At 36.5% G+C, this 27,350-nt stretch overlaps 2 protein-coding genes across 5 annotated transcripts; one reads left to right on the top strand and one right to left on the bottom strand.

Annotated features, from left to right (window-relative positions):
• Positions 1-21,278, top strand: LOC109067619 (rho-related GTP-binding protein RhoQ). The gene is made up of 5 exons (XM_019084534.2): positions 1-619; positions 1,182-1,240; positions 16,810-16,974; positions 19,504-19,599; positions 19,770-21,278. Exons 1-5 carry the CDS (start codon positions 478-480, stop codon positions 19,923-19,925), a joined length of 618 nt encoding a protein of 205 aa, XP_018940079.1. The 5' UTR covers positions 1-477; the 3' UTR covers positions 19,926-21,278.
• Positions 20,141-27,254, bottom strand: LOC109067618 (phosphatidylinositol-glycan biosynthesis class F protein-like). 4 transcript variants are annotated; one of them, XM_042735504.1, is made up of 7 exons: positions 27,031-27,253; positions 26,912-26,931; positions 26,542-26,791; positions 26,360-26,451; positions 26,170-26,286; positions 25,149-25,257; positions 20,141-20,774 (listed from the first exon to the last, which is right to left on the bottom strand). In XM_042735504.1, the coding sequence occupies exons 3-7, from the start codon at positions 26,767-26,769 to the stop codon at positions 20,661-20,663; spliced, it is 660 nt and encodes a 219-aa protein (XP_042591438.1). In that variant the 5' UTR covers positions 26,770-26,791; positions 26,912-26,931; positions 27,031-27,253; the 3' UTR covers positions 20,141-20,660. The 4 variants fall into 4 exon arrangements, with proteins under 4 accessions (XP_042591438.1, XP_042591437.1, XP_042591436.1 ...); XM_042735503.1 differs by lacking the exon at positions 26,912-26,931 and having other exon boundaries at positions 27,031-27,067; positions 27,145-27,237; XM_042735502.1 differs by lacking the exon at positions 26,912-26,931 and having other exon boundaries at positions 27,031-27,252.
• Between the last annotated feature and the right edge of the window lie 96 nt (positions 27,255-27,350).

The following is a 27,350-nucleotide window of genomic DNA, read 5'->3' as shown; positions in this document are numbered from 1 at the left end:
TGCGTAATGGTTGGTTGATTCAGATACTAAACATCGATAAACAATCTTTATACTTGATCCCTTGGTCCAGAGTTATTACCCCGCCTATGTCGCAAGTCAATGCGTGCTGGGCTCAAGAGTCAGAGGACGTGATACTGGGGTTGGAAAGTAGGGAAAGTGGGACAGCGGTGAGGTGAGGTGTGGTGTTGAGCACGCGGCTTTAAGGTTGATGTCGTCTTGACAACGCGAAGTTTGTCGCTTGCTTCCTTCCTTCCATCTCATCAGAAGCGGCACGCGCTCGGCGTGTTCCAGTATTGAGAGGGGAAAGCCACAGTCAATGCCGAATTTGGGAACCGGGGTGGAGGAAATGGCATTTCAGCTGATTTTGCAGCCCGAGCGCGGCACTGCTGCTGGTGGTGACGCCTGAAGGGAGCTTTAATAACGCGGGATATATCTCTAGCAGCTGAAGATGGTGAATTCAAGTGTTTTATTATCGTCATGGCAAACGGAACCGGCAGCATCATGTTGAAATGCGTGGTCGTCGGCGACGGCGCCGTTGGAAAAACTTGTCTGCTGATGAGCTATGCCAACGACGCCTTTCCAGAGGAATATGTGCCCACTGTCTTTGATCATTATGCAGGTAAATATGCCATTATAATACTGCGACATAATGAATATGAATCAATATTTTAGTGTCCGTTTGATGGATAAATGTATTTAACATTCATTTAGCGGTTTTTACAAGACCTCAGAGTGACTTGCATTGTATTGCGCTTGTGTTTCTATAATGGAAACCACCTGTGGGCTGAGGATGCAACTGGTGCACATCAGCATCCTTGTGGCACGATTCATCTCCCTTTCACTTAATCAGAAATAATACTAATTTGCTTTCCTCTTTCGCTTGATCAGAAGTAAATCAAATCTGATTGAGAACATTGGTCAGAAATAAACAATTTTGCATCCCTCTTTCACAGAAGTAACGTTAAATAAAATTAATTGAGTAGCCCACCTATTTCACTTATAGACTGCATCCCTCTTTCACTTGATCAGAATTACATACTAATTTGCATTTTTATTTCACCTTTTCAGAAATGAATAAAACGTGGCCAACAGCCTTTCTTAATCTAAAAGCAAACACATTTAATCATGTAGGATAATTTCAGTCCTGTATTTAAGCAAATAATTTGTGATTTTGTTTTCAGTGAGTGTGACGGTTGGGGGAAAACAGTACCTGCTGGGGCTGTATGACACTGCGGGTCAGGTAGGGTTAAACCATTCCTCTCTCATTGGCTTGAGGCTTTTTCATTAGCAATAGTAACTCGATCAATTCAGGCAAAGTACACGGTGGCCTGTTCAGATGTCTTTTTGGCATTATGTGCATGTGATTTAAAGAGTGAGTTCATCCAGAAATGTAATTTGTCATCATTTACTTCACCTCATGTCATTCCAAACCTGTATGACTTTCTTCTGTGGAATGCAAAATCTGAAGTTGGCAGGGTGATAGTATGATTTGTATAAAAAAAAAAAAAAGATGCAATGAAAAGCTGTCTGTCCCCAAATTCTGTTTAACCCCTTCTTTAACGTTCCACAGAATAAAGAAAGTCATATGAGTCATAACGTCTTGTAAGTCAGCGTGAGTGTGAGTGTTAGATTACAGATTTTCCTCGTTAATCACTTTAGCCACTGCCAAACTCAACAGGTGAGTACACACTAGCATCTCTCAGAGGAAAGCTAAACACGTGAAGCATCTGGAATGCAACAGCAATCTGAAAATTTTCCTTCCTCCGTTTTAACCATGTTGTTGAAATTGATCATGAATGAAGATCTTAAGTTGCCTTACATCCCTTGAGCACTTCTTCCCAGAGGTAGTCTAATCTTGAAGAATAAGTATCTGGAGGTTTAGCATTATAAATGGGAAGTTTAAAACTTGTGACCTGAAAGGCAAAAGCTGTGTCTGGAATTTCATAATCTCTGAATTGGTACTTGTTTGATGTATCTGAATGTACTAATCTGAATGTACTAGATTTGTCATGTCTTGTGACCTACTGTGTCAGTTGTGTTGCTTCACTGCTATTCACAAATCCTCTCCCGTGGCATTATTGGATAGTAAAGTCCATAGCTGAAACAACTAATCGATTTAATCGATTAAAATCGATTATTAAAATAGTTGTCAACTAATTTAGTAATCGATTCGTTGCTAAATAAATTTTATTTGCCGTAAGCGGCTCATTTCGTGCATATTTTAAATCTGCGGTGACCAAAGTGTGGCAGTAATGAGCCACCGGAGGTTTTACTCAGCCAGTACAGCAGGAGAAGTAGCGAATAGCCAATAGCTGGCCTCGTTTTATGTCACGTGCTTCCCGCACAGCGTCTCTGCAGCATTCAGCGTGATGGGTGAGGCAGGCGGCAGTGGAGTAAGCTCGAGTAAGAAAAAGAAAAAAAGCGGAAGATAAAACTAATCGGACGAAGTCATCCAAAGTGTGGGAGCACTTTACTTTGAGCCTTCAAAAAAGAAGAGTAACCTGTAAACTGCGGCTTTTTTCTGCGGCAGGAAACATATCCTCTAAAAAGAGAGCAAGCCTAACTGTTAAGCCCTGAACATTTGGACATGTTGACCTTTTTGCACTGCAATGCAAAGTTTTTCTCAAATAATGAGTGAATAGTGTTCTGCCTCATTTCCCACAGGTAGTCGAATTCCTGTCAATTCAGGCATAAGCTGTTTTGTTTAACATTTTATCGCTTTATTACATTTTTGAATTTTGCACTGTTAAAAGGACCACTACATATTTAAATCCGATGAAAATCACAGTGTGCAAAGACTTTTATTTATACAGATTCTGCAGTACAATGTTGTTTGCAAATGTTTAGTCGTAAAAGCTGATAACATTGCTTTTTAACAATTAACATTTAAAGCTTTGTCGTTTACCAGTTCATAATTCAGTCTTGCAGCCTAATTATGACTGAATGAGAGTGGTTAATGTTTAAATTTTTTTTCTGGACAACCTTCTGATGGATTTTACTTTAAATTTTACTTTAAAATGTGAGTTCCATTCAGGTTTCATGCCATTGGCACTTTGTTCGAAGGATTGTTTACAATTTCACAGCATAAGCTATAAAGCTGTTTCCCAGGTATAAGCTGTGTGTTTACAGGAAAAAAAAATAAAATGCAATTTACTGCAATATTATTGTTTTATTCTTATTCTTCGTGAAAATATGTTCTGAAAGATTCCTTATTAAGCTTTGTTCGGGATGTTAAACTACTTTAGGAGCCCTAAGGACTGCCATGGTGAAAACATTACTTGAAACCTCCTTGTGAAATTTGCTAGAGTATGTATGGGTCAGTGTTTTGATTGCAGAAGAGTTTGACAAAGGATAACCAACACATAATAAAACACAACTCCAGGTATGTTTTTTGATGAGGATATGACAATGCAAAATGGTTAAAATCTCTAAAAAAGTCTATGTTGAATGATAAAGACCCTTTGTTAATAATTTACTTGGGGAAAAAAATGGGCAAAACTAAAATATAAGTACATAAACCGATTCATCGATTAATCGTAAAAAGAATCGACCGATTAATCGATTAGCAAAATAACCGTTAGTTGCAACAAGAGTAAAGTCCATTAGATGTGTGTTTCAGAATATTTCCAGAAGTATTAGGTCACCTTTTATGAATAATTTGAGTTTGAACACTACTTTTTTCACATACTGTTTTTCGCCCAGTAGGGAAGTATGCATATTCGGATGAAGCCAGTGTCTAGACTAACTGAGTATATGAGTTGTATGTCAGGCTGTCTCTTAAGGTTGTTTTCACAACACCAAACTATGCGTTGGTACATGTATGAATCTAACAAACGAGTAGCTGTAAATGTAGGCTGAACTCTGAGCTTGATGCCTTCTCACCCAAGGCCAATAATTAAAAATTGGAATTGGGTGGAACTATTCAAAAAAATCTGAAAGCTGAATATCTGTCAGCACTCATAGTCTTTGATCTCTGATGATATATTTGTTCTATGGATTTAATGTCTAGTGAAACTTTCTTTGCCCTTTTGTTTGAACAGTTGAAGATGGCTGAGTTCAATTAAGATTCCACACAGTTCCAATAAAGACGAGCGTAAGTTTAATTAAGATATGATATAGAAAACTGTATCCTTATATTTTAAATGCTGTTTGAAGGATAATCATGAAACAATGATCACAAAAAATGATTGCCAGATTGTCATCAAATCCATGAAATCCACTTTGAAGTTCTTAGTTCTTAAATATAGTAGTGCATCTGGCACGGTTGGCTTTTTTCCATTGAGCGTCAACCTTTAAAAAGACAAAGAATGTGAGTAGTGCCAGGGCCAGATGTGTGGAAGTGTCACTGAGGGCCAAGCAGTGGGATTAAGTTTCGAGGCAGTTCAAACACACAAAGCACTCCCCACGTTCACCCTTTCTGTACAGCTGGAACCAGTTAGTACCGTACAGAAACCGTGACCGATCACTTGATCAAGAGGATTCATTTAGCCGAAGAACTGGAAAGAGGGTTAAATTCAAAGCTGATGTTCAGTGTGGTCTAGGACAGAGTTAAAGCAGTTCACCCAAAAATTAAATAAATAAATAAATGTTTTAGAAACCTGGATGACTGACTTTCTTCTGTGAAACAGAAAAGTTTATTAGTTATTGTTTATAGTGAAATGGCCTGGCCAAGCAGATTTTCTCTGTCCAATGAAAGTGAATGGTGACCATCGCTGTTAAGCAGGATTTTTAGTGAATAAAAACTTTTATATTAGTCAGTCACTCACACAAAGCTATCAAATGGACAGTCTGAATGTAGTGATATGAGTTATATGGACCACTTTTATGATGCTTTATAGCACTGTTATGGACATTTTTGGAGCTTGAGCAGCCTCTGGTCCCTATTCATTCTGATGCTGAAGAAATTATGACAGAAGTTTAATTTTTTTGGTGAACTATTCCTATTTAAGACACTTGGAAAGCCAAGGAGACCATGTAGTTTCAAGGTTTAAGCATCAAGAGATTGTTGGAAGAACCCAGATAGGAAAAGCATGTCTTGGGCTGGAAATAACCCCCAAATGCTGGTTAGCAGCTTCTGGAAGAATCTGGAAACAGTATAAGGAATTTTTTATTTTTTTTTCTTCTGTACATACTCCGGGTCAATTAAAGTACACACAAAAGCAAGATACATGAAGTAAGATAAGAATCACCTCCACATTACATTGTGTTTAGCAGAATAGAATACTTAAAGCTGCAGTCCATAACTTTTGGTGCTCTAGCGGTTAATAAACAGAACTGCGTGCATCTTGCAGAAGAACATTTTAGCCAGAGCTACTTCTCTGTGTTTATGTCTATGATGAATCACACAGGTACTGGGCTACTCTGCAGCGGTTCCACCAGTACCAATCCAAATATAAAAACTAATTATAGGTGTACTGTAGTGATTCAGGATAAGCCAAAAACATGGTTTGGAAAATGGATTCATGATGTACTCTCTTATTGTATTAATTTTGTACACAAAAAAGTTACAGACTGCAGCTTTAAGGTCAGGAATTGGATACTTGTAAAATTATTATTTTTTTATTTAAGTGGCAAAAAGGGGTTGTTAAAAATGTATTTGTCTTTGAATCATTCATTCAAGAGATTCATTCAGAAACACTGATTCATCCAGTAATGAAACAAGTAAATCTTGAGTGAGTCATTGAATCATTCCATTCATAAATTCCATGAGATTTTTAGTTGTCTTATATTTTTTCTTTGGAATTGTGAGAGAACTACAGCCTCCATTTACAAATTAAAGTCCCAATTTATTTAGAATCGTGCAGCTCTATTTTGCACACAGCTCTTAATTGAGTCAAGTTTTTATGTAGCCTGCTGATTTTTGTTCATGGTGTTCAGCAGCAATTAAATGTTTTTACCAGGGGAATAAAACTGTAATTTAAAGGCAGTGGGACCCCTTGAAAATAGTTTCTAAGTTTGTGTTTCAGTTGTCAAACATTTTAGTTCTTTGAACCAGAAGTGTTTGATAAAAATAAAATGCCTTCAGACCAGTGTTTGAAAGACCAGATAATTTTGAAGACCAAACTAATCAGCTATTTGCACTTTTAGACATCTCACATCTATAATTACATTTTTTTCAGCTGTACTATTGTGGGTTTGACTGCAATATTCCAATTTATATATTCCATGTATATTTCCTTTCTGTGCTGACTAGATAAAGGACCTCATCAGAATTCCCTTTGTATGACAAAGGGTGACTTGCCCTTCTCAGACGTGTGCTAATGAGTGTGTGCTCCATAGCCATGTGATTTCAAACCTCACTGGAAGAAGAGAAAGGAGCGACAGTTTTCTGGCACACTTTGTGCAGTGAAAAAAAGAGTATCAATATTGGAAAAATAGGCAGGTGTTCGTTCTATTTTAGTATGTTAAAAATAGTTTCAAGCCTGTGGTTGCTAAGAAGGAGGGCATCACTTGGCTCATAAGCAGATGCATGTCTGTTGGATTCCTTCACTGGCTTTTCGTCTGATTGGTCCTGACATGCTAATTGCCTCGGGAGGAGTCAGAGAGTAAGCAGGCTAGTGTCAGTAAAGGGGCAACCTCTCAGATGTTGGCATCTGTTTCACAGCTCCATCGAAACCATCTAATCCTGACCTTTCATCCTCTACTCTCAGTCCTTCAACTTTTTCTTTCTTCACTGAGGTGATGTTTTATCATGGCTTTGAGTTGACAGGCTCTTAATGAGCCTCAGAGGGGGAACTGGGCCCCAGATGTGAAGTACAGCTGCAGTTTGAATTTCTTTTTCAAACCAGGAAGCCCTCCCACCCTGGAGTACCCTACTGCTTTTGCCCCTTCTGGGGCTCAGGCTATACCTCGTGACCAGGCAGATAAATAGAAGGGATTTTGAACCATAAGAATGTTCGTGTTTTGAAAGTGCTCACATAATATGTTCCTTTTATTCCTAACTGCTTTGAATTCTTACTGGAGTCTATTTCTGGAATGAAAAAAGGACATTGAGTTTGAGCCGCACACAAACACACACACATTATGTCTTTTATGAGTGAAGACCGGACTAAAAAGCTCACAATTTATAGACTGAATTAAATTTTGTATTATGATAATTAACGTTATCATTTAGCATACGCTTTTATCTCATGTAACTTACAAGCAAAGAAAAGTACAAGCAATTTATAATATAGATATTAGCAGTACTGCTGTTAGTAAGCATGTGATGGTATCAACTTTTCATGTTGTGATAATGGCAAAAGCTATTATCACGGTATACGGTATTATCACGGTATTGAAATGTTGCAAAATTTTTGTCATAAATACAGTATAACAGGTTTAATAACTTTTCTTATAACAAAAAGAACTGAACATTTAAATTCAAAATGCAATACACAAAAAGCCAGTGTAGACAGCATCACTGATTATAACGGGTTCTATTTGTCACACTGCGCCATGTCACTCATGTCCAGTGTAGACACAGTGTTAGTTAATCCATTAATATTAACATTGAGTAATAGCTACATTTGTTACAGAAGTTGTTATTCTTTGTTAAAAATTACAGCTGTTAGTTCACGTTAGCATGGGTCCATCAACTAATACAGTTAATATTTTTGGTTTTAATAGTGTGTGATTAAATGTTGAAATTAACTAAGATAAATAAATGCTTTAGAATAATTTTTTTATTGACAGTTTATGTTAACTAATTAACTAATATTGACTATTGGAGCCTTAATGTAAAGTGTGACCGAACAATAAAGAATAAAACATTTTTTAAACAATCTAGGGCACATTGCATGAATAAATGAATGAATGAGGCATTTATATAGCACTTTAATGTGTATTGATGTACACCCAAAGCACTTTATAATCATGTGGGGGATCTCTCCAGTGTGCAACATCCACCTGTATGATACGATGACAGCCACTGTATTTTAGCTATTGTATTTTAGTCATTTTAGTTTTCTTATTTTTAGTATTTAACTTATTTGTCAAGGAAACATTTCTTTTTTCGACATTTATTTTTAAGTTTAGGTTTAATCCAAAATAATATTTTATTTTATTTATATTTTTTTTTATATGTATAATTAATTAATGAATTCAATACCCAGTGTTGTTATTGTTAACGAAAACTATTTTTTATTCATTCAAATATATATAGGTGCATCTAAAAAAAAAATTTATATTGTGAAAAAGTTCTTTTTTTTAACTTATTTCAAAAAGTGAAACTTTCATATATTCTATATTCATTACATGTAAAGTAAAACATTTCAAAAGTTTTTTGTTTGAATTTTGATGATTAGAGCTTCAAAAGTCAAAAATCCAGTATCTCAAAATATTAGAATATTTACATTTGAGTTTCGTTAAATGACAATCCCTATACTATAAATTCCGGGTATCTCTTGTTCTTTGAAACCACAATAATGGGGAAGACTGCTGACTTGGCAATGGTCCAGAAGGCAATCATTGAAACTAGTGGTTGACCGATATATCGGCAAGGCTGATATATCGGCCGATATTTGCCATTTTTCAAATATCGGCATCGGACGATAAATTTTTCTGCTTGGACAATGTGTTTGATGTGGGACTTTTATTTTGACTGCGCTGAGAAAGCCACACAGTGCTCACACTCTCCCTCTTGTTCACTGTTGTTATTAACAGTTCTGTCTAATATGGATAGAAGTCTGTCTAATAATCAGATAGAACTGTTAAACAAAGGAATTCATGTATACAAAAAGTATTATAACAATTGCTTCAATAATATTAGTAATAGAAAGGCAAACATTATAATACTTTCTCGTTTGCCGTCAGCATTTAGCAAATATGCATTTATATCATTTAAACAAATCTATGAAAGACTAATTTCACAAACCTTGCAAACTTAGTCGAATCCAGCTGTGAGATCTTGTGAAGTGTGAATTTTTATCCAGCATGATTGCGTGTTCTCTGTGTGACGGTCAGTCCGTGTGAATTGAATGCTTTAAACTCGTGATTTCAAATTATGCTGTGCTTTTTGCATTTGACCACTGTCATATTCATGTCATTTTCTTATGTTATTTTGCCATATGTAAAATGATTGTTACTCTGGCTTTATTTGAAAAATATGATTCCCAGTGCACACAAACTTCCTAGAATACTAAGTGCCCTGTTGGTTACAGTGTTAACTTCCTTTTTAATTCTAATTTTATTAAATATTTATTTATTTGTGAAAAATACTTTGCCATCCTAAGTATGTGTATTTTGCACATTTATTTTTTAATCCATTGTCAAATGATTTCAAATTTCTTAAATATTAATAAAAAAATAAATTAAAAAAAATGTAATCGGCTTTATATAGGCCATTGGCCCCCTTGCTTTCCAAGTTATCGGCATCAGCTGTCAAAAAAACAATATCGGTCGACCACTAATTGTCACAGAAGGTCATTACTGAAAGGGGTGGCTGTTCACAGAGTGCTGTATCAAAGCATATTAAATTTAAAGTTAACTGGAAGGAAGAAATCGGGTAGGAAAAGGTGCACAAGCAACAAGGATGAGCGCAAGCTTGAGAATACTGTCCAGCAATACCGATTGAAACACTTGGGTGTGCTTCACAAGGAGTGGACTGAAGCTGGAATCAGTGCATCAAGAGTCACCACGCTCAGACGTTTTCGGGAAACGGGCTACCAAGCCACTTCTGAAACAGAAACAATGATGGAAGCATCTTACCTGGGGTAAGGAGAAAAAGAACTGGACTGTTGCTCAGTGGTCCAAAGTCCTCTTTTCAGATAAAAATACATTTTGCGTTTCAATTGGAAATCAAAGTCTGGAGTCTGGAGGAAGAGGCACAGAATCAAAGCTGCTTGAAGTCCAGCGTAAAGTTTCCGAAGTCAGTGATGATTTGGGGTGCAGTGACGTCTGTTGGTGTTGGTATATTGTGTTTTATTGAGTCCAAAGTCAATGCAACTGTCTACCATTTTCAAGCAGGACTTGGCAACTGCCTACAGTGCCAAAACCACTTCAAATCCACTTCCAAGTGGTTTGCTGACCATGTGTGCTTGATTGGTTAGCCAACATGTCTGACCTGAACCCCATATGGAATCTATGGTATATTTTCAAGAGAAAGATGAGAAACAGTGCATCCAACAATACAGACGAGCTGAAGGCTCAATAGTGCCTCAGCAGTCCACAGGCTGATCGCTTCCATGTCACTCCTCACTGATGCTGTCATTTGTGCTAAAGAGCCCCGACCAAGTATTGAGTGCATAAATGAACATAACTTAATGAACTTGAACTTTTCTGTTTTGCAAATCCTTTTTTCTGATTGATCTTAGGAAATATTCAAATACTTTGAGATACTGGATTTTTTACTTTTGTGAGCTGTAAGCACTAATCATCAAAAAAATAAACAAACATGTTACTGTACATGTAATAAATCTAGAATATATGAAAGTTTCACTTTTTGAAATGTTATAAAAAAAAATAACTTTTTCACGATATTCAATTTCAATTATATTCAGATACACATAGTCATAATGCAAATACAATTATAAATCCGCTTATAAGTCTGCGATCCGCCGTAAAGCAAGAAGAAGAAGAAGACTATATGAAGAAGATTATATGACTGACAGACTGCAACAGTGAGTTAAAAATCTTTGTTCATGTTCTGCTGAAGTAACAAAGTCACCTACATCTTGGATGCCCTGGGGGTAAGCAGATAAACATAAAATTTTCATTTTTGGGTGATCCCTTTAAGACGTTCATCAGCATAACTCTTGCGAAAAATTTGCATGTTGCTTGTGTATGATATATCCATTGGCTCGCCATCATGTTTCAGAACAGAAATATTTCCAACATTGCAACATAACCAATATACCCCTGCACCGAACGTACCGAACCGAACTGTGACACCCCTTATATATATGTGTGTGTATATATATATATATATATATATATATATATATATATATATATATATATATATATATATATATATATACATACATACTGTTTCCTGATCCTGGGAGAGAAGACTACAGTGTTCTGACTCATAGTCTGTAAGTACGTTTACATATTTAAAGTATTTGCCACTGACGATTCAAACACGAGTTTTGAGCAGTGTAGAGTATCGCTTGTTGTTTATCGTTTCTCTGATCACATATGCAGACATGGTTTTATGTTTAGACCGCGCGATACAATGCGTAAAAACACAATATTAGTCGTTATAATCTGTAATTATGTCGTCAGTGGATGCAACAAATGACTCATTTGTAATGGGTTTTATTGTTTTTGTCTTGTCACGCTGGGACACACATCACAGTATGGTGAGGGGCGTAACATTTCCATCAAGCGCTTGAGGCATTCGGCCAATCACAATGCACTGGATAGCTGGCCAATCAGAGCACACCTTGCTTTTCAGACCGATGAGCTTTGTAAAAAATGACACGTTTCAGAAAGGCGGGGCATAGAGGAGAAACAGTAATGTACAGTATGTGGAAAATAATGTGTTTTTTTTAACCTTAAACCACATAAACACATTTCATTAAAACAAATACACAAAATAATGTTCTTTTTAGCAACATCATATGACCCCTTTAAAATCTTTATTAATGCCAATAATGCTTACATTTATGTATCTTTTTGTTCGCTTGGGCAGCCATGTTGCCACTGTAGATGGTTTATGCCGAGATAATTCATACGCCTTTGTTTGAAGTGTGGTCCCGAAAAATCTTTGTTTGAAGAGGTATCTGGCCCTTCCCCTTACCCCTACCCCTCCAACCAAAAGAGAATCGAGACAACCCTAGAGGTAGAAATGGGATTGGGCCTTACTTTCTCATTGTTATGAATTATTTACTTGCAGAACTGGCCATTTCTTAAAGGTTGTTATGATCTCAGCAGATCAGTTGGGGTATGAAGCAAGTTCCACCACAGTGGAACAGAGAGAGTGAAGGTTCTTGTAAATTAATGTGTCATTGAATGAGCTGTGCCTGGTGCTACCATCACACTGACCTCAGGATGGGAGAGAGCACAGACCTATAGGAGTGTGATAAAGCAGGAGGATTCTGTTCCAGAGTCAGTCACGAATGCCAGGTCAGAGCATTGAATTTGATGCTGGCAGTTACAGGGAGCTAATGGAGTGAGAGCAAACATGCCATCGCATTCTGGACCTTAGCAGCAGACTGAGACCAATAATGTGACTGAAATGGATTTGTGGATTCACATTTGCTCCCACCTCAGGTGTTGTTGTTTGTCTTGGTTGGTTAAGAACATGTAGTCCCAGTCTGATTGAGCTCTTGGAGGAAGAGTGAGAGAAAGACCTGACTGAGCTTCATCTGGGCTAAGTAATCCACCTATATGTTTGTTTATACAGTGTACCGCACAGCAAGCTTCAATTAATCTGCATCGTCTGAGTAAACACAGCCATGAATTATTATCTTTGGATAAAGGCACAGGAGCCTCTTTCTTTCTTCTTCTCCTTCCCTTCCTCAAGTCCCCTTCTTGCTGAATACATTCTGAATATAAAACTTTCTGCAGAAAATCACCCAACCATTTCTTTTTTTTTCAACTTGCATAACTGGGCTTTGTGGTAATTTTAGTTTGCTGTATTTCAGTATCTCCCTCTGATTCCTGTTGTCTTATGTAAGGAATGAGGTGCTAACAGCAAAGAGACTATCAACTGCAGATTGACCCACTTATTTCACTACAGCAAATCCATACAGATAACCTAACACACATTCACATATTATTTTCATACAGAAGATGTATAAAAGAAATGTATAGTTACACACACACACACACACGCACATGCACATGCACACGCACACACACACACAGACAAACTGAGTTTAAATCTGATTGAATTAAGAGTGTAGGAAGACATGCATACTTGCAGTAAATTGAGAGCAGGGGGGCTCTGGAGATAAATGTTTCATAGGAACAGCAGTATAAAAACACTCTTTCTTTCTCTCTCTACCATATTGGTCTCTCTCACTCTTTTAACTCTGTGACTGTGGGAATCTTACAGGAGGACTGTACAGACTGGAATCTGATCTAAAAGACAAGGGGTGAGGGAAGAGAAAAGGGCAAAGCAATTGCTCTCTGAGTGATGGATGGATAGATGCCTGCTTTATAGTGCTGTAAATTGTGCTGCAATACAAGCCAGACAGAGTCAACACTGTACGATCGAAACACAGAACAGTTTAGCATAAATTTCAATAGATGCTGACTGATGCAGATATGAAATATATATTATACAATATATAAAATACATACAAACATACATATACATACATACATACATACATTCATATATTTACACAAACACCCTACCAATCAAAAGTTAATACTTTTATTCAACAAGGATGAACTAAATTAATTAAGTCACCTTTGACATTTTGTAATGGTACAAAAGAATTCCATTTCAAATAAATGCATGTTTTTCATGTCTATTAATCAAATAATTCTTAACAAAAAATGTATCACTGTTTACACAAAAAATATTAAGCAGCACAACTGTTTTCAATATTGATAAAAATAAGAAGTGTTTCTTGATCACAGAATCAGCATATTAGAATGATTTCTGAAGGATTGTGTGACAATGAAGACTGGAGAAATGGTTGCTGAAAATTCAGCTTTGCCAGCACAGGAGTAAATTACATTTTAAAATGTACAAAAATAGAAAATGCTTATTTTAAATTGTAATAATATTTCACAGTATTATTGTTTTTACTGTGCTTTTAAATGCAGCCTCGGTGAGAATAAGAGATTAAACAATATAAACAACATTTACACAATGGCCATATATATTTTAGTACGAAATAGTATTTTTATTTTATATAATCTTTTATATTCAACTGAAGGACAGAATTGAGAAGAGGAAGTGATGGGGAAGAGAGATACGGGATCTTGAAATGAATTCAAACTCATGTCATCTGTGCTAACCGCTGAGCTGTGAGTCCAACACACAAACATATTTTAAACTGTGTGTTGAGTGTGTGTTAGGGAGAATGAAGGAATGTATAGGTCAGATGTCTATAGCAAGTAAAGGACAGTGAGTACAGGTATGTCAGTACAGATAACAAATGCCTGATAGTCCTCCTCTATTCCATATCAGATATTTGCTTTAGTAAGAAACAAAAAGGAGAAGGACAGAGGCAGGAGTTGTTATACAGTACTATATGTGAAGCAGAAACGGTGTACAGTTGACTGTATTGTCACTGTGTTCATACTCCAGGAGAAATGTGTCTATTCAGAGGCTGTCTGTTGTCAGTGGTATCAGCTGGAGGGAGAGCTGTATGGTAATGACGGCAGCAGGCAGCAGAAAAGGGTGTTTCCAGGTTCACTGCATTAGACTGCTGTCTCGCTTTTTTCAATCCATTTCCCTCAGCTCTCAAAAGAGCAGGGCACACACACACACACACACAAACACACACACACGTAGAGTTTCCACAGAAATGTCACATTTTTCATTATTAACAAGCTCTGGATCGTGATAAGTCGTCACAGGGCGTTTTCAAGGGAATGAAGCACTAATATAAAAACCTATTTAATCAACTGGTTTTCACAAGCAACAATCAACTTCATTAACTTCAAGTTTTATGTTTTTTTTATGTTTTATATTAAGTTAACTTCATTATAAGCCACTAAAGCAGCCTGTTTCAGCTCAGCTGACTTTTTATGCTCCAATAGGAACCAATGTTGTGGAAACTACTTAAAATTATGGGAAGTGTGTAGCGTATCCAGTGTCACTTGTGTCAAAATGTTCTGATTTCCACAAAATGATTCTGTTAGGTGCTGCTAATGGCTTGACAATTACACATTTCACCTTTAAGTTAGCAGCATCGCTACATTTCATTAGCGAGTTCCCAACACGGACTTAACTTGTGTTAAATATGTGTTCACTGGAGGTAGCAGGAGACGTGGGTGGATGATGTGTTGGCTTATACTACATTCAGTTTTGGCAAAGGGCAGCTGTAAATAATACCATCCCTCCCACCCTGCCCCTGTAGAATGTTTGAACAGACCAGAGGATGGGCAGCGAGTGTATTTATAACACAGCTGCTCCGCAGGGCCAACACAAACTCACACAACACTCTCACTTACACCACAGATGCACCTGCTCAACTTTGTTTTGTCAGGTTATGTTGCAACAAATCTTGATTTATCATGTGGCAGGAACAGGACGGTTTCCCAACAGCAGAAGCAAACCGTTTTGGGCTGTAATTCTTAAGGTTATATATCGCAGGTTCATATCTGAGCCACAGAACGCCACATTTGGCCTTGAAACATTGACAGTTGCAATTAAAAACAGAAGGATTATATCACTCGTCAATTTTCTTGATGGATGAGCGACTGTTTGTGTGTGTTGTGTGTAGTGAGCGTGTGCGTACTTGACGTTGCTCAAAATGAGCTTTCCTAAACTGTCCTATGACCATCCCTAGAGGCCCCGATATACTGCAAGATAATTCGAGAAGAATTGTTGGATAAAGTCGTTATGTTTTCTTTGTGCACAAAAATTGGTTTCATAGCTACATAAAATTACGGTTGAACCACTGATGCCACATGAACTATTTTAACAATGTCCTTACTACGTTTCTGGGCCTTGAACTTGTTAGTTCATTTGCTGTCTATACAGGATCAGAAAGCTCTCGGATTTCATCATAAATATCTTAATTTGTGTTCCGAAGATGAACAAAGGTCTTACGGGTTTGGAATGACATGAGGGTGAGTATTTAAAGACAGAATTTTCATTTTGGGGTGAACTATCCCTTTAAAGGTGAGATCACATTTAACATAACTCTGTGAAGTTTCACAAGCGGAAGTCATTCCAGTTGCTGCACAGATTTCTGCTCGTGTCACACAAATTCAACATGTTGATCAACAGAAAGCTGCTTGGTTTGAAAATGACTACATCTCTGCGCTATAGACAGTGGAGGTTTTTTTTATGTTTTAATCTGACTGCACCTTAAGGACTCAGAAATCCTGAAGGGCTACAAATTCTGGAAACTGGCAGCAGTACTTTTTCACTCTCAATCTTCAGTCTGCAGTTGTTAGTAACGTCCCTCGCGGTTCAGATGCAGAGGTGCTCCAAGATGAGAGACGTCACGGTAAATTAAACTCTGAAGCTTAGAAACTCTGGCTCCACATTTCTGAGGTTTCATTTCTGGAAGCCCAAGATGGTTCCCTGTCACAAATGAAATGTTTATACTTCAACGCATGGCCAGAGGCACACACTGTTATAGTTTAGACACACTCTCATTAGAAAGAATAACCATGGATGATTGCATACCAACACACATGCTGCCTGTGGAGAGACACAAACACACACACACACACGTTGGGGAAAAAACAAGTTCCCAAAAATATCAGTCACATGTCCTCTGTAAATCCAGGCTTATCTGTTGTAGCGTCTGGGGTTTCTGGTTTCCAGAGGACATGTCTCTGCCTCTGTGCTGCTTTAGAGGACGAATGGGGAGATGGAGGAAACGCTATTGAATGAAATATGGATTTATGGGTCTTGAGCCGTAATCTAAATCATATTAATCTCTGCTCGTTCAATGGGGTCAGCGTAATTTCTGGGTGCTGCTTAAGTGATTGTTGATAATGTTTGGTTGCAGAGCATTCATGGACAGTGATTCAATACAGCAGTGGATGCTATTAGTTATGATTTGTAGAGAAGAAAATGACCATTTTTGACATTCATTGACAATCATATTAGGGTAATTGACTAAATGTTTCTGATAACAACTTTTGAGTGCATTCCGGATGGGTTTTTGACTGTTGTTGACCTGATGAACAGTAAATAAAAAGGCTCAGTACTTTGTTTTTACCCAGTGTCCTCTGCTCTGACAGGAGGACTATGATCGCCTGCGACCCCTGTCTTACCCCATGACAGATGTCTTCCTCATTTGCTTCTCCGTGGTGAATCCGGCCAGCTTCCAGAACGTGAGAGAGGAGTGGGTCCCTGAGCTGCAGGAGTACGCACCCAACGTCCCTTACCTGCTCATCGGCACTCAGGTACACACACCTGCTGCTACATACGACAGCAATATAATATTCCATATACTGTATACTTTTTGTAATTGTATGTGAAACAGTGCAGAAATTAGTCCAAAATGTTTAAAACACTACATGCTACAGTATACTATTGTCGCTACTGTGGCTTTATTGGTGTCTTTTTACTTTCTTGGAAATATTTCTACTCATTGTTACTTTTTGCAGTCTGTTTAAATCATAAATATAAAGAACATGCACACTGTATTGAAACTGTATTGTGCCATCTCAGGCTATGTAATTTATTATTTTATGACTATTTTTCTACCTCATGTTTTTTGATGAGGGTAACGGGGCTGACATGAAATTAGGGAACACCAATAAAATTATTTAAATTTTAGAGAAAAATGTACACTTATGCACATGAAATTAGGGGACACCAATAAAATTATTTATATTTTATAGAAAAATGTACACTTATGCCAAAAACATTGCTTAAAAACAAGACTGTATTTAGAACAAAATGCAAATGTGATTTTTATATAATTTTGCCTTCATTTTGCAAAATAAATGTCCTGCTGAAAAAGAAAAATCATAGTGAGGAGGGACAGGCCTAAAACCATACCCTCATCAGCAAAAATGCTATTTAAATTATTTAAAATAATATATTGTTAACTTTTTTAAAGTAATATTGATGAAAGAATACATAGTATTGTTATGTTTTTAAATCGCAAATTTATTTGCTGTTATATTAATTCTATGTTTGATTATTTCTTAGGGACACAAAAGGCACCAGTTTTGTGGAATGACCCATGTTTACACACACACACACTAAAAAAATCTGAAAAGTGAATTTAGGCGTTACAGTATTATAATGTACAATTTAATATGGATAAGCATTTTAAGATAAATGTCATTTAAAAGTGCTATTAAATTATGTATTTTGTTGTTGTTTTGATTTTTTCCAATATTGTTCAACATATAGTATATATATCCAATATCAACCAATACTGATAAGTAATAATATATCTAATATCAGCCAATAACCGGTATGGTTCTACATAATGTACATCTCTATGATAAGCCGCCTATTGCATATGTAGCCCAAGCACATTTATTTTCTGTTTTTGTTCGTTCTGTGGTGACTGTCAGAATTACTGTGGCTACATATATTTATGTTCTGGGAGAATCTAATGTGGTTGTAACTGATGTGTGGTTAAACTGTGGTAATATTATTGATTGAAGGTATTGATTTATGTGCCATCATGAAAGGTTCAGTCATGCAGTGTTCACAGCATGATATCGTCAATGAAATTGTACAAATGGCTTATGATTATGGTTTGGCAATTACTGTAACCTGTGTGTTAAGAATGAGGGTTTGTCACCATCCAGTTTATTGCTGTGTGCACGCTTCCTGTCTTAATCAGACCACAGAGTGAGATGAATACAGATGCAGTGCAATCAATAAGAAAGGGGGCCAGAGAAAGTCATAGGACCAAGGACCCTGAAGAAGAGCTGCCTGATAAACCGGGATAAAACCAAAATCATGATATGACTTGCGATTATTATCAAAGCTGCTCCATGCAAGCTCTTCTGTGCATATGTATTTGTGAGTTTGGGCCACTTTAATGTGCATTTAGGAATGCAACATGCTTTCCATACTTGTAATGAGGATTGCTTATCAACAAAAAAGATGCTTTAAGGGCTCCCTGTGGTTTTCCCTCAAAATAAAATTTGATGATTTAACGTTTAGAACTGAAGGCATCCATAAAAATTAGTCTTGTAATTTTACAGATGCAATGAAATGTAATCCTTTTTTGGATATGCAGTAAATTAATTCCAAGTATTGAGTTTGGAAGAGTTTATTTCATGTAAAATTGACCTCAGTGAAATATTAGTATTTATATCAGAGTATTATTTCTTATTTAGTTTTTTAGTAATTTTTTAATTATTTAGTAATAATTATTCCACAAAATAATAATTATCATTCTATAGGAATATTTTTTTTAGGCATAATGATATATAACCACAATTATTTGCCCACCATGCAGCAGACTTTTCGCAGTTATGATTTTAATCAAAAACTTGAGTTTAATTGATCAAGCCCTACACGCAACCCTACAAAGCTTCACTTCTGTTGGTGACATTTAAAGGAAACCTTTTTAATTTGTGCTCCACATGCCTAAAAAGATGAAAGATGAAAGGAAGCACTGCTCTGTGTAGTGGTTTTGGTAATACGTCAGTGGATGTATGGAGACCGGCTTTTTGTGGAGAGGAGCTGGCAAAAACTCAAACAGTTTTTTGAAACAGTGAAGACGGAGACCCTCCTAGACAACTGCGGTGGTACTTTTTAGGTGAAAGGGGAGTCTGCAGACGCATGCCGCCATCTGGTCTTGGGTTGAATTTCCTGGAGGCTTCTGCTCTAAAAACAAACCCCATCATATGGAATCTCATCCGCCGTCCTCAAAAGAAATGCAGAGAGCACATGTGCTTGTACAGTTAACCCCTCGTGAGCTTGCTTAACTGTGAATTTGTCTCCATTTTTGGCTGTAGATTGACCTGCGGGATGACCCTAAGACTATTGCCAAGCTGAACGACGTGAAGGAGAAGCCCATTGTGACAGAACAAGGCCAAAAGCTAGCAAAGGAGGTGAGAACTGGATAGTTCCTGTTTCTCAAGAACAAAATAAAACTGAAACTTTGTACTAAGAAAAACTCAAGCAGAAAAACCAAAATGATTGTCGTGACTTACTGGTTAGACCTAAAAAAAAAAAAAAAAAAAAAAAAAAAAGAAGTGTCTCATTTTCTATGCCTTTCCAGATTGGTGCCTGCTGTTATGTTGAATGCTCAGCACTGACACAGAAAGGCCTGAAGACTGTGTTTGATGAGGCCATTATAGCCATTCTGGCTCCTAAGAAAGGTGCGCTCAAGCGAAGACTGGGCCCACGCTGCATCAACTGCTGCCTCATCACATGATACACCAGCTCAAGGGCATCCAGTGAACTGACAGTGACCAACTGACAACCAACCAGATTTCAATCTGACTTCTGAACTAAAGCAAAGTGAAGCAATGGGCCCAGTCACCTACAAGTCCAAGTTATGGGCGAATGACAAGATGAACTAACAAAAAGACACATTGTTCAGGGAGAAATGACACAAGAACACTAATCATTGAGAATGGAATACCAAGAAAATGGACAAAATGATTTATTGAACATACAAGCACAGAGAACAGACACCCTTTCTAATGACTAAAAACAATCGAACTGTAGCTAGCTCCGTGTCTGGCTCATCAAGCATTAGTTCATTTGAGAGATGAAACCCAGACAAGCCTAAACAGCACAACCAAACCCATCGGTCATTTACAGAAGTAAGACTTTCTTCAGAAAGGGGAATTCAGCATCTCAATTTGGGTTGCAAAATACTTGCTTTTTACAAAATGGCTCAAGTCAGTACTGGCTTTATTTACAGGAAGAACGATTGGAATTATTGAATAAATCTACTGCCATTAGGAGCGAACAACAAATTAAATATCTATTCTACAAAAAACAAATACAGAAACAACTGATTTTTTTATTGTTGTAAATGGGACCTCAGAGTCAGGCAGCATTTCTTAGAGCACGTACTGGGACGGACAGTCGTTTTTTGACTCCAGCCTGGATCTCTTCCTCTCTCAGTTCCTGGTGGCCTGTGATTGTGTCTTTCTTTTCCTCACTTGAGCTTGTAGGTGAGTTGTTTGCGATGCCAGTGGATCCAGATAGGAGCAGCGAGGAGGCCAGTCAGAAATCCAGTAGTTGCCCCAAGGGTACAGGAGTTGGGCCAAACCTGGATATAAGAGCCAGAAAATGAAGATCAAAACTGTCATTTTGCAGGAGCACAAGTGACTTGACTGGAAATTCTACAGAATCACTGTGGTGTTTTACCAACCAAATTTTCTATTTGAGACTGCTTTATTCCTCTTTCTTTTTTTAACTTAGAGTTTTGAGTGTTACATATTGGTGGCCTTGCCTCTCAGGTGTGTGCCGACTGCTTTGCATTTAGAATTTTTGCTTCATATGATCAAGGTGATTTCAAATGTTGTTTCATTTTTTATTTATTTAATTTTTTATGAATTTCATGCAGTCCATGCAAATATGTGGAGTGGTCTTTAAAGCTTCCAGCACATTGTGAGCAACAACAACAACAACTAAAAAGCCTTTATAAATAGTAGATAAATGGAATGCAAATCTAAAAATTAAAAGGCACAATGGTTTTATGGGAGAACATAATTAATATGAAAACTTGCTGTTGATGTCCAATGCACAGTGGATAAACAAAATGTAAATTTAATGACTTGCCTCAAAATCTTTACTGAGTATAAAAGGTTTTTTTTAGTCGTGTTGCTTCTTAATATAGATTTGAATGCCTTATTTCAGCCTTGCACATAAAAAAAATTAAATATGCAATTATTTTTCTGTTATATTAAGAAAGAATAATATATTATGCCAGTTAAATTAATGCTACCATTCAAAAGTTTGGGGTCAGTAAAAAGAAAGAGAAATTTTTATTTGATCAAAAATATGGTAAAAACACTTATATTATGTAATATTATTGCAATAATTCTGATTTTATTTTAAACTCTGATTCTATTTTCAAATTTATTCCTGTTGTGGCAAAGCTGAATTTTCAGCATCATCACTCCAGTCTTCAATGTCACATGATACTTCTGAAATCATTCTAATATGCTGATTTGGTGCAACAGTTTTCCATTTTTTGTTGAAAACAAACACTTTTTGTGATTCTTTGATGTAAAGAAAGTTCAAAATAATAGAATATGTTTAAAATATAATGTACTTGTCAGATTTAATCAATGCCATGCATCCTTTCTGAAAATATTAAAGGGATACTCCACCCCAAAATGAAAATTTTGTCATTAATCACTTACCCCCATGTCGTTCCAAACCCGTAAGAGCTAAGTTTGTCTTCGGAACACAATTTAAGATATTTTGGATGAAAACCTGGTGGCTTGAGACTGTCCCATAGACTGCCAAATAAATAACAGTGTCAAGGTCCATAAAAGGTATGAAAGTCGTCGTCAGAATACTCCATCTGCCATCAGACATGCAATCTGGGTTATATGAAGCGACGGGAACACTTTTTGTAAGCGAAGGAAACAAAAATATAACAAAAAAAATAACGACTTTATTCAATAATTCCTGTCAAAGTTCTCCTCTGTGTCTGTCCATATCACTGTATGCTGTGTATGCTCTTCTGTGTCATCTGTGCCACAAGGATGCGCTGTTTTATTTCAAATCAAAGCTAAATACACGTAGAAACAGCGCATCCTTGTGGCACGAATGACAAAGAAGAACATACACGGCATACAGTGATATGGACAGACACAGAGGAGACCGTTGACAAAGGAATTATTGAATAAAGTCATTATTTTTGTTTTCTTTGCTTACAAAAAGTGTTCCCGTCACTTCATATAACCAGATTGCACGTCTGATGGCAGATGGAGTATTCTGACAACGACTTTCATACCTTTTATGGACCTTGACACTGTTATTTACTTGGCAGTCTATGGGACAGTCACAGGCCTCCCAGTTTTCATCTAAAATATCTTAAATTGTGTTCCGAAGACGGGTTTGGAACGACATTGGAGTAAGTGATTAATGACAAAAATGTTCATTTTGGGGTGGAGTATCCCTTTAATTTAATTGATAAAAAAAAAAAAAAGACCCTCAACTTTTGAAGAAAAAAAAAAATATATAGAGAGAGAGAGAGAGAGAGAGAGAGAGAGAGAGAGAAATCATCACTAACTTCTGCCCGTTTTATACAGAGAATGAGATTTTTTCCCTTCATACTTAATCACAAAATGACTAAAGATTTGTGTCTCAGAATTTAAAAAAAAAATGTCAGCAAGATTGATTATTCAGTTATCTCAAAACCATAATATGGGCTGCAATATTGCAAGAGTGTCCTGGCGATGAGAAGGAGAGAGTCTGTATGAGTCACACCACTCTTCCATTCTCTAAAGCTAGACATCTGGATTGAAGCACCCCAGAGTTTCTCGTTAGTTCACACTCATCCCATCATCATGTGTTGAGGAGTCACTGTACGGCAGCCTCACTCCCATCATCTCTCTGCTCTCGTCTAGACATCTGTGTGTAGACAGCGTGTCAAAAAGCACACATGGGAGACTTCAGTGTGACATTTTGAGGGCAAAACGAGGGCAAACACTAACCTCTGATCAATGTCTCTGTACAACACATGAATAATTGAAGTACCAGTGCGGTCGTTCTATGCTTTGAGAACATTACATTTTTCATGAAGATTGGTTCATTCCCAACAAAACCTGTCTGACCTGTCTGTGACTATCCTGCACGATTTATTGGTTCAGAGGATGAGATATATATAACAACACATCATTAACTACACAACATTACATTTACCACTACAAAAATAACTTCTTTCTTATATATATATATATATATATATAGAAAACAAGTCTCTTATGCTGATCAAGCCTGCATTTATTTGATCACAAAACAGTAATCTTGTGAAATATTATTCTAATTTAAAATAATTATTTTATATATTTTAAAATATAATTTATTCCTGCAATGGCCAAGTTGAATTTCCACCAGCCATTATACCAATCTTCAGTGTCACATGATCCTTGCAGAAATCATTTTGATATGTTGATTTGATATAAGCTCAATTATTATTGGTGCTCAATTATTATCTGATTATTGTCTATGTTGAAAACTAATTTTTCTGCTTAATAATTTTGTGGAAACAATGATACCTTTGTAATCAGAATTCTGATGAACAGAAAGAACTCTAATGGAAATCTAATGTTTAGTATGATTTCTGAGTGATCATGTGACACTGTCTAGAGCAATAACTCCTGAAAATTCAGCTTTGCCATCACGGGAATAAATAACATTTCAAAATTATTATATTCGAAAAAAAGTTATTTTAAATTGTAATAATATTTCACAATTTTACTGTAATTTGATCAAATAAATGCAGCCTTGATGAGCATAAGAGATGTCTTTCAAAAATACTTTTCAAAAATTTTAATTATTCCAAACTATTAGGTGGTAGTGTAGATGTGATTGTGACATAAAAAAAAGAAACTTTTTGTCTGAGAAAAAAAAAATAAAATGATATATATATATATATATAATATATATATATATATATATATATATATATATATATATATATATATATATATATATTGATATTTGTTTTTTTTAAAATCTATATTATTATTATTTTTTTCATACAATATAAGTCAGTGGGGTCTAAAGTAACATTGGACCCCACTGGCTTTCATTATATGGCCATAAACAAAGCATCAAAATCTCCATTTGTTTTGTGCATTAGAAAAATTACAGGTTTTTCAATGAGAATGAGTAAATTCATTTTAATTTTTGGTAAACTATCCCTTTTTAAGAAACGTAATAACTAGGCGTGATGGCCAAAAATAATGTTTTTTTTTTTTTTTTTTGCAAACAGAGAGGAATGAATTTGAATAAATATGTACAAAATGTTATAAACAGAAGGCACACACATAAAACTAAAGGTTAAACAAAACCAAAATATTTATACAAAGCAATTTCTCAGGCATGTTCCTCCTTTCTGAGGTTTAATGCAGAATGAGAGCAAGAGCTCTGAAACAAGGAACCTTCTACTGAAAATCTGCTGCCACGGCAGAAATCTGCTCTTCACTGACCATAACTATGGAACTAACCAATGCTCTCATTAAGCACACATTTTTGAGGGGCTTCTTTTGCTTTACTAAACCGATATAATGGAGAGTCACAGGAATTCACAGAAGAAATGCATTGGAATGTGCTACAGGCCAGACTCGTTCCTGAATCACCCAACTGAGTGAGAATGAGCCAGAAGCATGAGTGTTAACTGCTTTTTAATATTCCTATTGAAACGACTGGAATTTCTGAGAGCAGTTTGCATTGCAATATCGGGTAACACTTTAAGGTGTCCTTGTTACACGTTACATGTACTTGCTATTGCAATAATAATTTATGCATAATTACATGCAAGTAACCCTAAACCAAACCCTAACCATATAGTAAGTACATGTAGTTAATTAATATTACAAAGTATTTAAATGTACAATTACACTAACAAGGACACCTTAAAATAAAGTGTAACCCAATATTGCAATAGTGTAATGACACTAACCTGCCAGGGTCTGTCCCAATCGAGAGGAATAGGGAAAGCTCCCAACCAGGCCCCAATCACACTACAGCCAGTGGTAATCTGAAGAGAGGTGTCCCACACTGACATGGCCCTGAAAATCACACATGCTCAACATCATAACATTACTAATAACAAAACAAAATACAAACATTGCTCTTGAATACAGAAAATTAACCATATCAAACGAAGCAGTGTTCATATAAACGTACACTACCATTCAAATGTTGGGGTCAGTAAGAGTTTTGAATGGTAGTGTATCTAAACATTATATTATTGAAAACAACACTGCATGTAGGGTATTAAACATGAGGCTGGTATAGAGTGCAGTGATGTAGTATACGAGAGGACTATGAATGTTCGATGAAAACAGCTTCGTATTTACATTTGTGAGACCAATTTCCCGCAGTGCTTAAGCAGAGATACTGCAGCTGTATAAACAACACACAGAATCTCTGACTATCATACCACTGGAACATCACTAAATGATGGTCCAAACATTCTGTGCTCTTGTTTCAAAACACTTCAGTTAGTTTGAAGTTAACCTAAAATGATACATACAGAGATGCTTTAGTGATTATATTATTTAAATGGGGATATATACAATCAGAAAACAAGACCCAGCTCAGGCCCCACCCTACAGCGATGAAAAAGAAAAAGAAAGAAAAACAGGATTTGATCTGAGAGCTTTAAGCCACACTTGACTCCAGTTACTCATATATGGGGATCTGAGCATTGCAATTGTCATTTCAAAATGGATTTGCTTCATCTATTCTGGATATAAGGTGTTCATCCTACAATAATCCTTTGTGTGTAAAATTCTATGAGAACTGGTGCTCCCATTCGTCAGAGTTGGACAAGGTCTCCATCTAGTGGATTACAGCCACTGAGGACTGGATCTGTGAAAATATTCCACACAAACTCCTCACCAAAGCTCTTCCACACCATAAAGAGAGAAAGGAATAATTCAGGTGGTTAAAATGTAAAGCGTTTATCCTGCACTTACCCATCTCTGCTGAAAACCCGGATCCAAGCCTGTACATTAGGACCCAGGATACAGAGACATCTCAGTGTAGTGAGTGTGGACAGCAGCACGGCCAGAGAAAACGTCTCCAGAGCTGACCTACAATGTGAGGTATGACTTATACATTGCTATTTTACATTTTGGGTCAAAAACCAACCAAACACGTACTTACTCAAGCAAATGTGCTCCGTATAGTACCACCACGGTATGAAAGAAGAGGCATGACAGTACAAAGTACAGACAGGATTTGAACAATCGGTTGATCTGCCAAAGAAATAACAAATGAAACTCAATGAATTCTGAAAGTCATTAATTATGTTTGCATTCACTGGAGAATGTGCTGCCCGTCTCTACCTTGTAGCTCAGTGTGTTCTTCTTTGTTGGTGGGCTGATGCCAAGAAGCCAAAACACTGCGATGTTGACCACAGCAACAGATCCAGCCACACAATACAGCCAAACCATGTGGGTCCCATAAACAGAGAAGTTCTCCACAAACACAGAAGGCATCACAGTTGCCATGAAGATGGAGGAGGCAATAATGGCATGAGCCGATGCCATGCCCCTGATCTCAACATCCCACATTATGGAGGTTAAACGGCGGTTCCTGATAAAGAACAATGAGAGTAAATCAACAGTTTAATAAACAATTCCAAAAGAACAGTTGCGTGTCTCACAAATAATTTCATATAAGGTCAAAGAAAGGACACAAATAAAAGAAACCAACGTAATACTGAGACTGGCAATCTTCGGTTATGAAAATAAAGCAAAGCACAATATTGCACACAGCTAAAATAAGTGATTAATTTAACGATTAATTCAATTTACTTTGAACTAAAGACTTACCAATTGAGTGGTGTGGCTAACTAGTTAATGTTTATATCTACAAAAAAAAAACTTTTAAATTAATGCTTTACCAGATTCATCGAGCTTTTAAATACGTACAAATTACAATCGTACTCTTTCTAAACCGAATGCTATAAGACTACAAATAAATGTAAAAGTCGAACAGTTTATGTACAAGACATGACTGCCGTGTACTTCCGGTAGAATGAAGTCACCAACAATCACTCTCAACTAAACAAAACATAATAAAAGATTGTAATAATAAAATAATTTAAACATTATTATTATTATTATTATTTGTAGTAGTAGCATCCACTGCT

This window comes from Cyprinus carpio, chromosome B12 (assembly GCF_018340385.1).
Source record: "Cyprinus carpio isolate SPL01 chromosome B12, ASM1834038v1, whole genome shotgun sequence".
Lineage (NCBI taxonomy): Eukaryota > Metazoa > Chordata > Actinopteri > Cypriniformes > Cyprinidae > Cyprinus > Cyprinus carpio.
This window is presented reverse-complemented; position numbering and strand designations above follow the sequence as displayed.

What these genes read in the sequence shown, in the direction of transcription:
- LOC109067619 (XM_019084534.2), top strand. Translation starts at nt 478, where the DNA reads ATGGCAAACGGAACCGGCAGCATCATGTTGAAATGCGTGGTCGTCGGC. An exon ending in TGTATGACACTGCGGGTCAG is followed by an intron (nt 1,241 to 16,809) that starts GTAGGGTTAAAC and finishes CTGCTCTGACAG; the next exon opens with GAGGACTATGATCGCCTGCG. An exon ending in GCCAAAAGCTAGCAAAGGAG is followed by an intron (nt 19,600 to 19,769) that starts GTGAGAACTGGA and finishes ATGCCTTTCCAG; the next exon opens with ATTGGTGCCTGCTGTTATGT.
- LOC109067618 (XM_042735504.1), bottom strand. Translation starts at nt 26,769, where the DNA reads ATGTGGGATGTTGAGATCAGGGGCATGGCATCGGCTCATGCCATTATT. An exon ending in AGAACACACTGAGCTACAAG is followed by an intron (nt 26,452 to 26,541) that starts GTAGAGACGGGC and finishes TTTCTTTGGCAG; the next exon opens with ATCAACCGATTGTTCAAATC. An exon ending in TACGGAGCACATTTGCTTGA is followed by an intron (nt 26,287 to 26,359) that starts GTAAGTACGTGT and finishes CTCACATTGTAG; the next exon opens with GTCAGCTCTGGAGACGTTTT.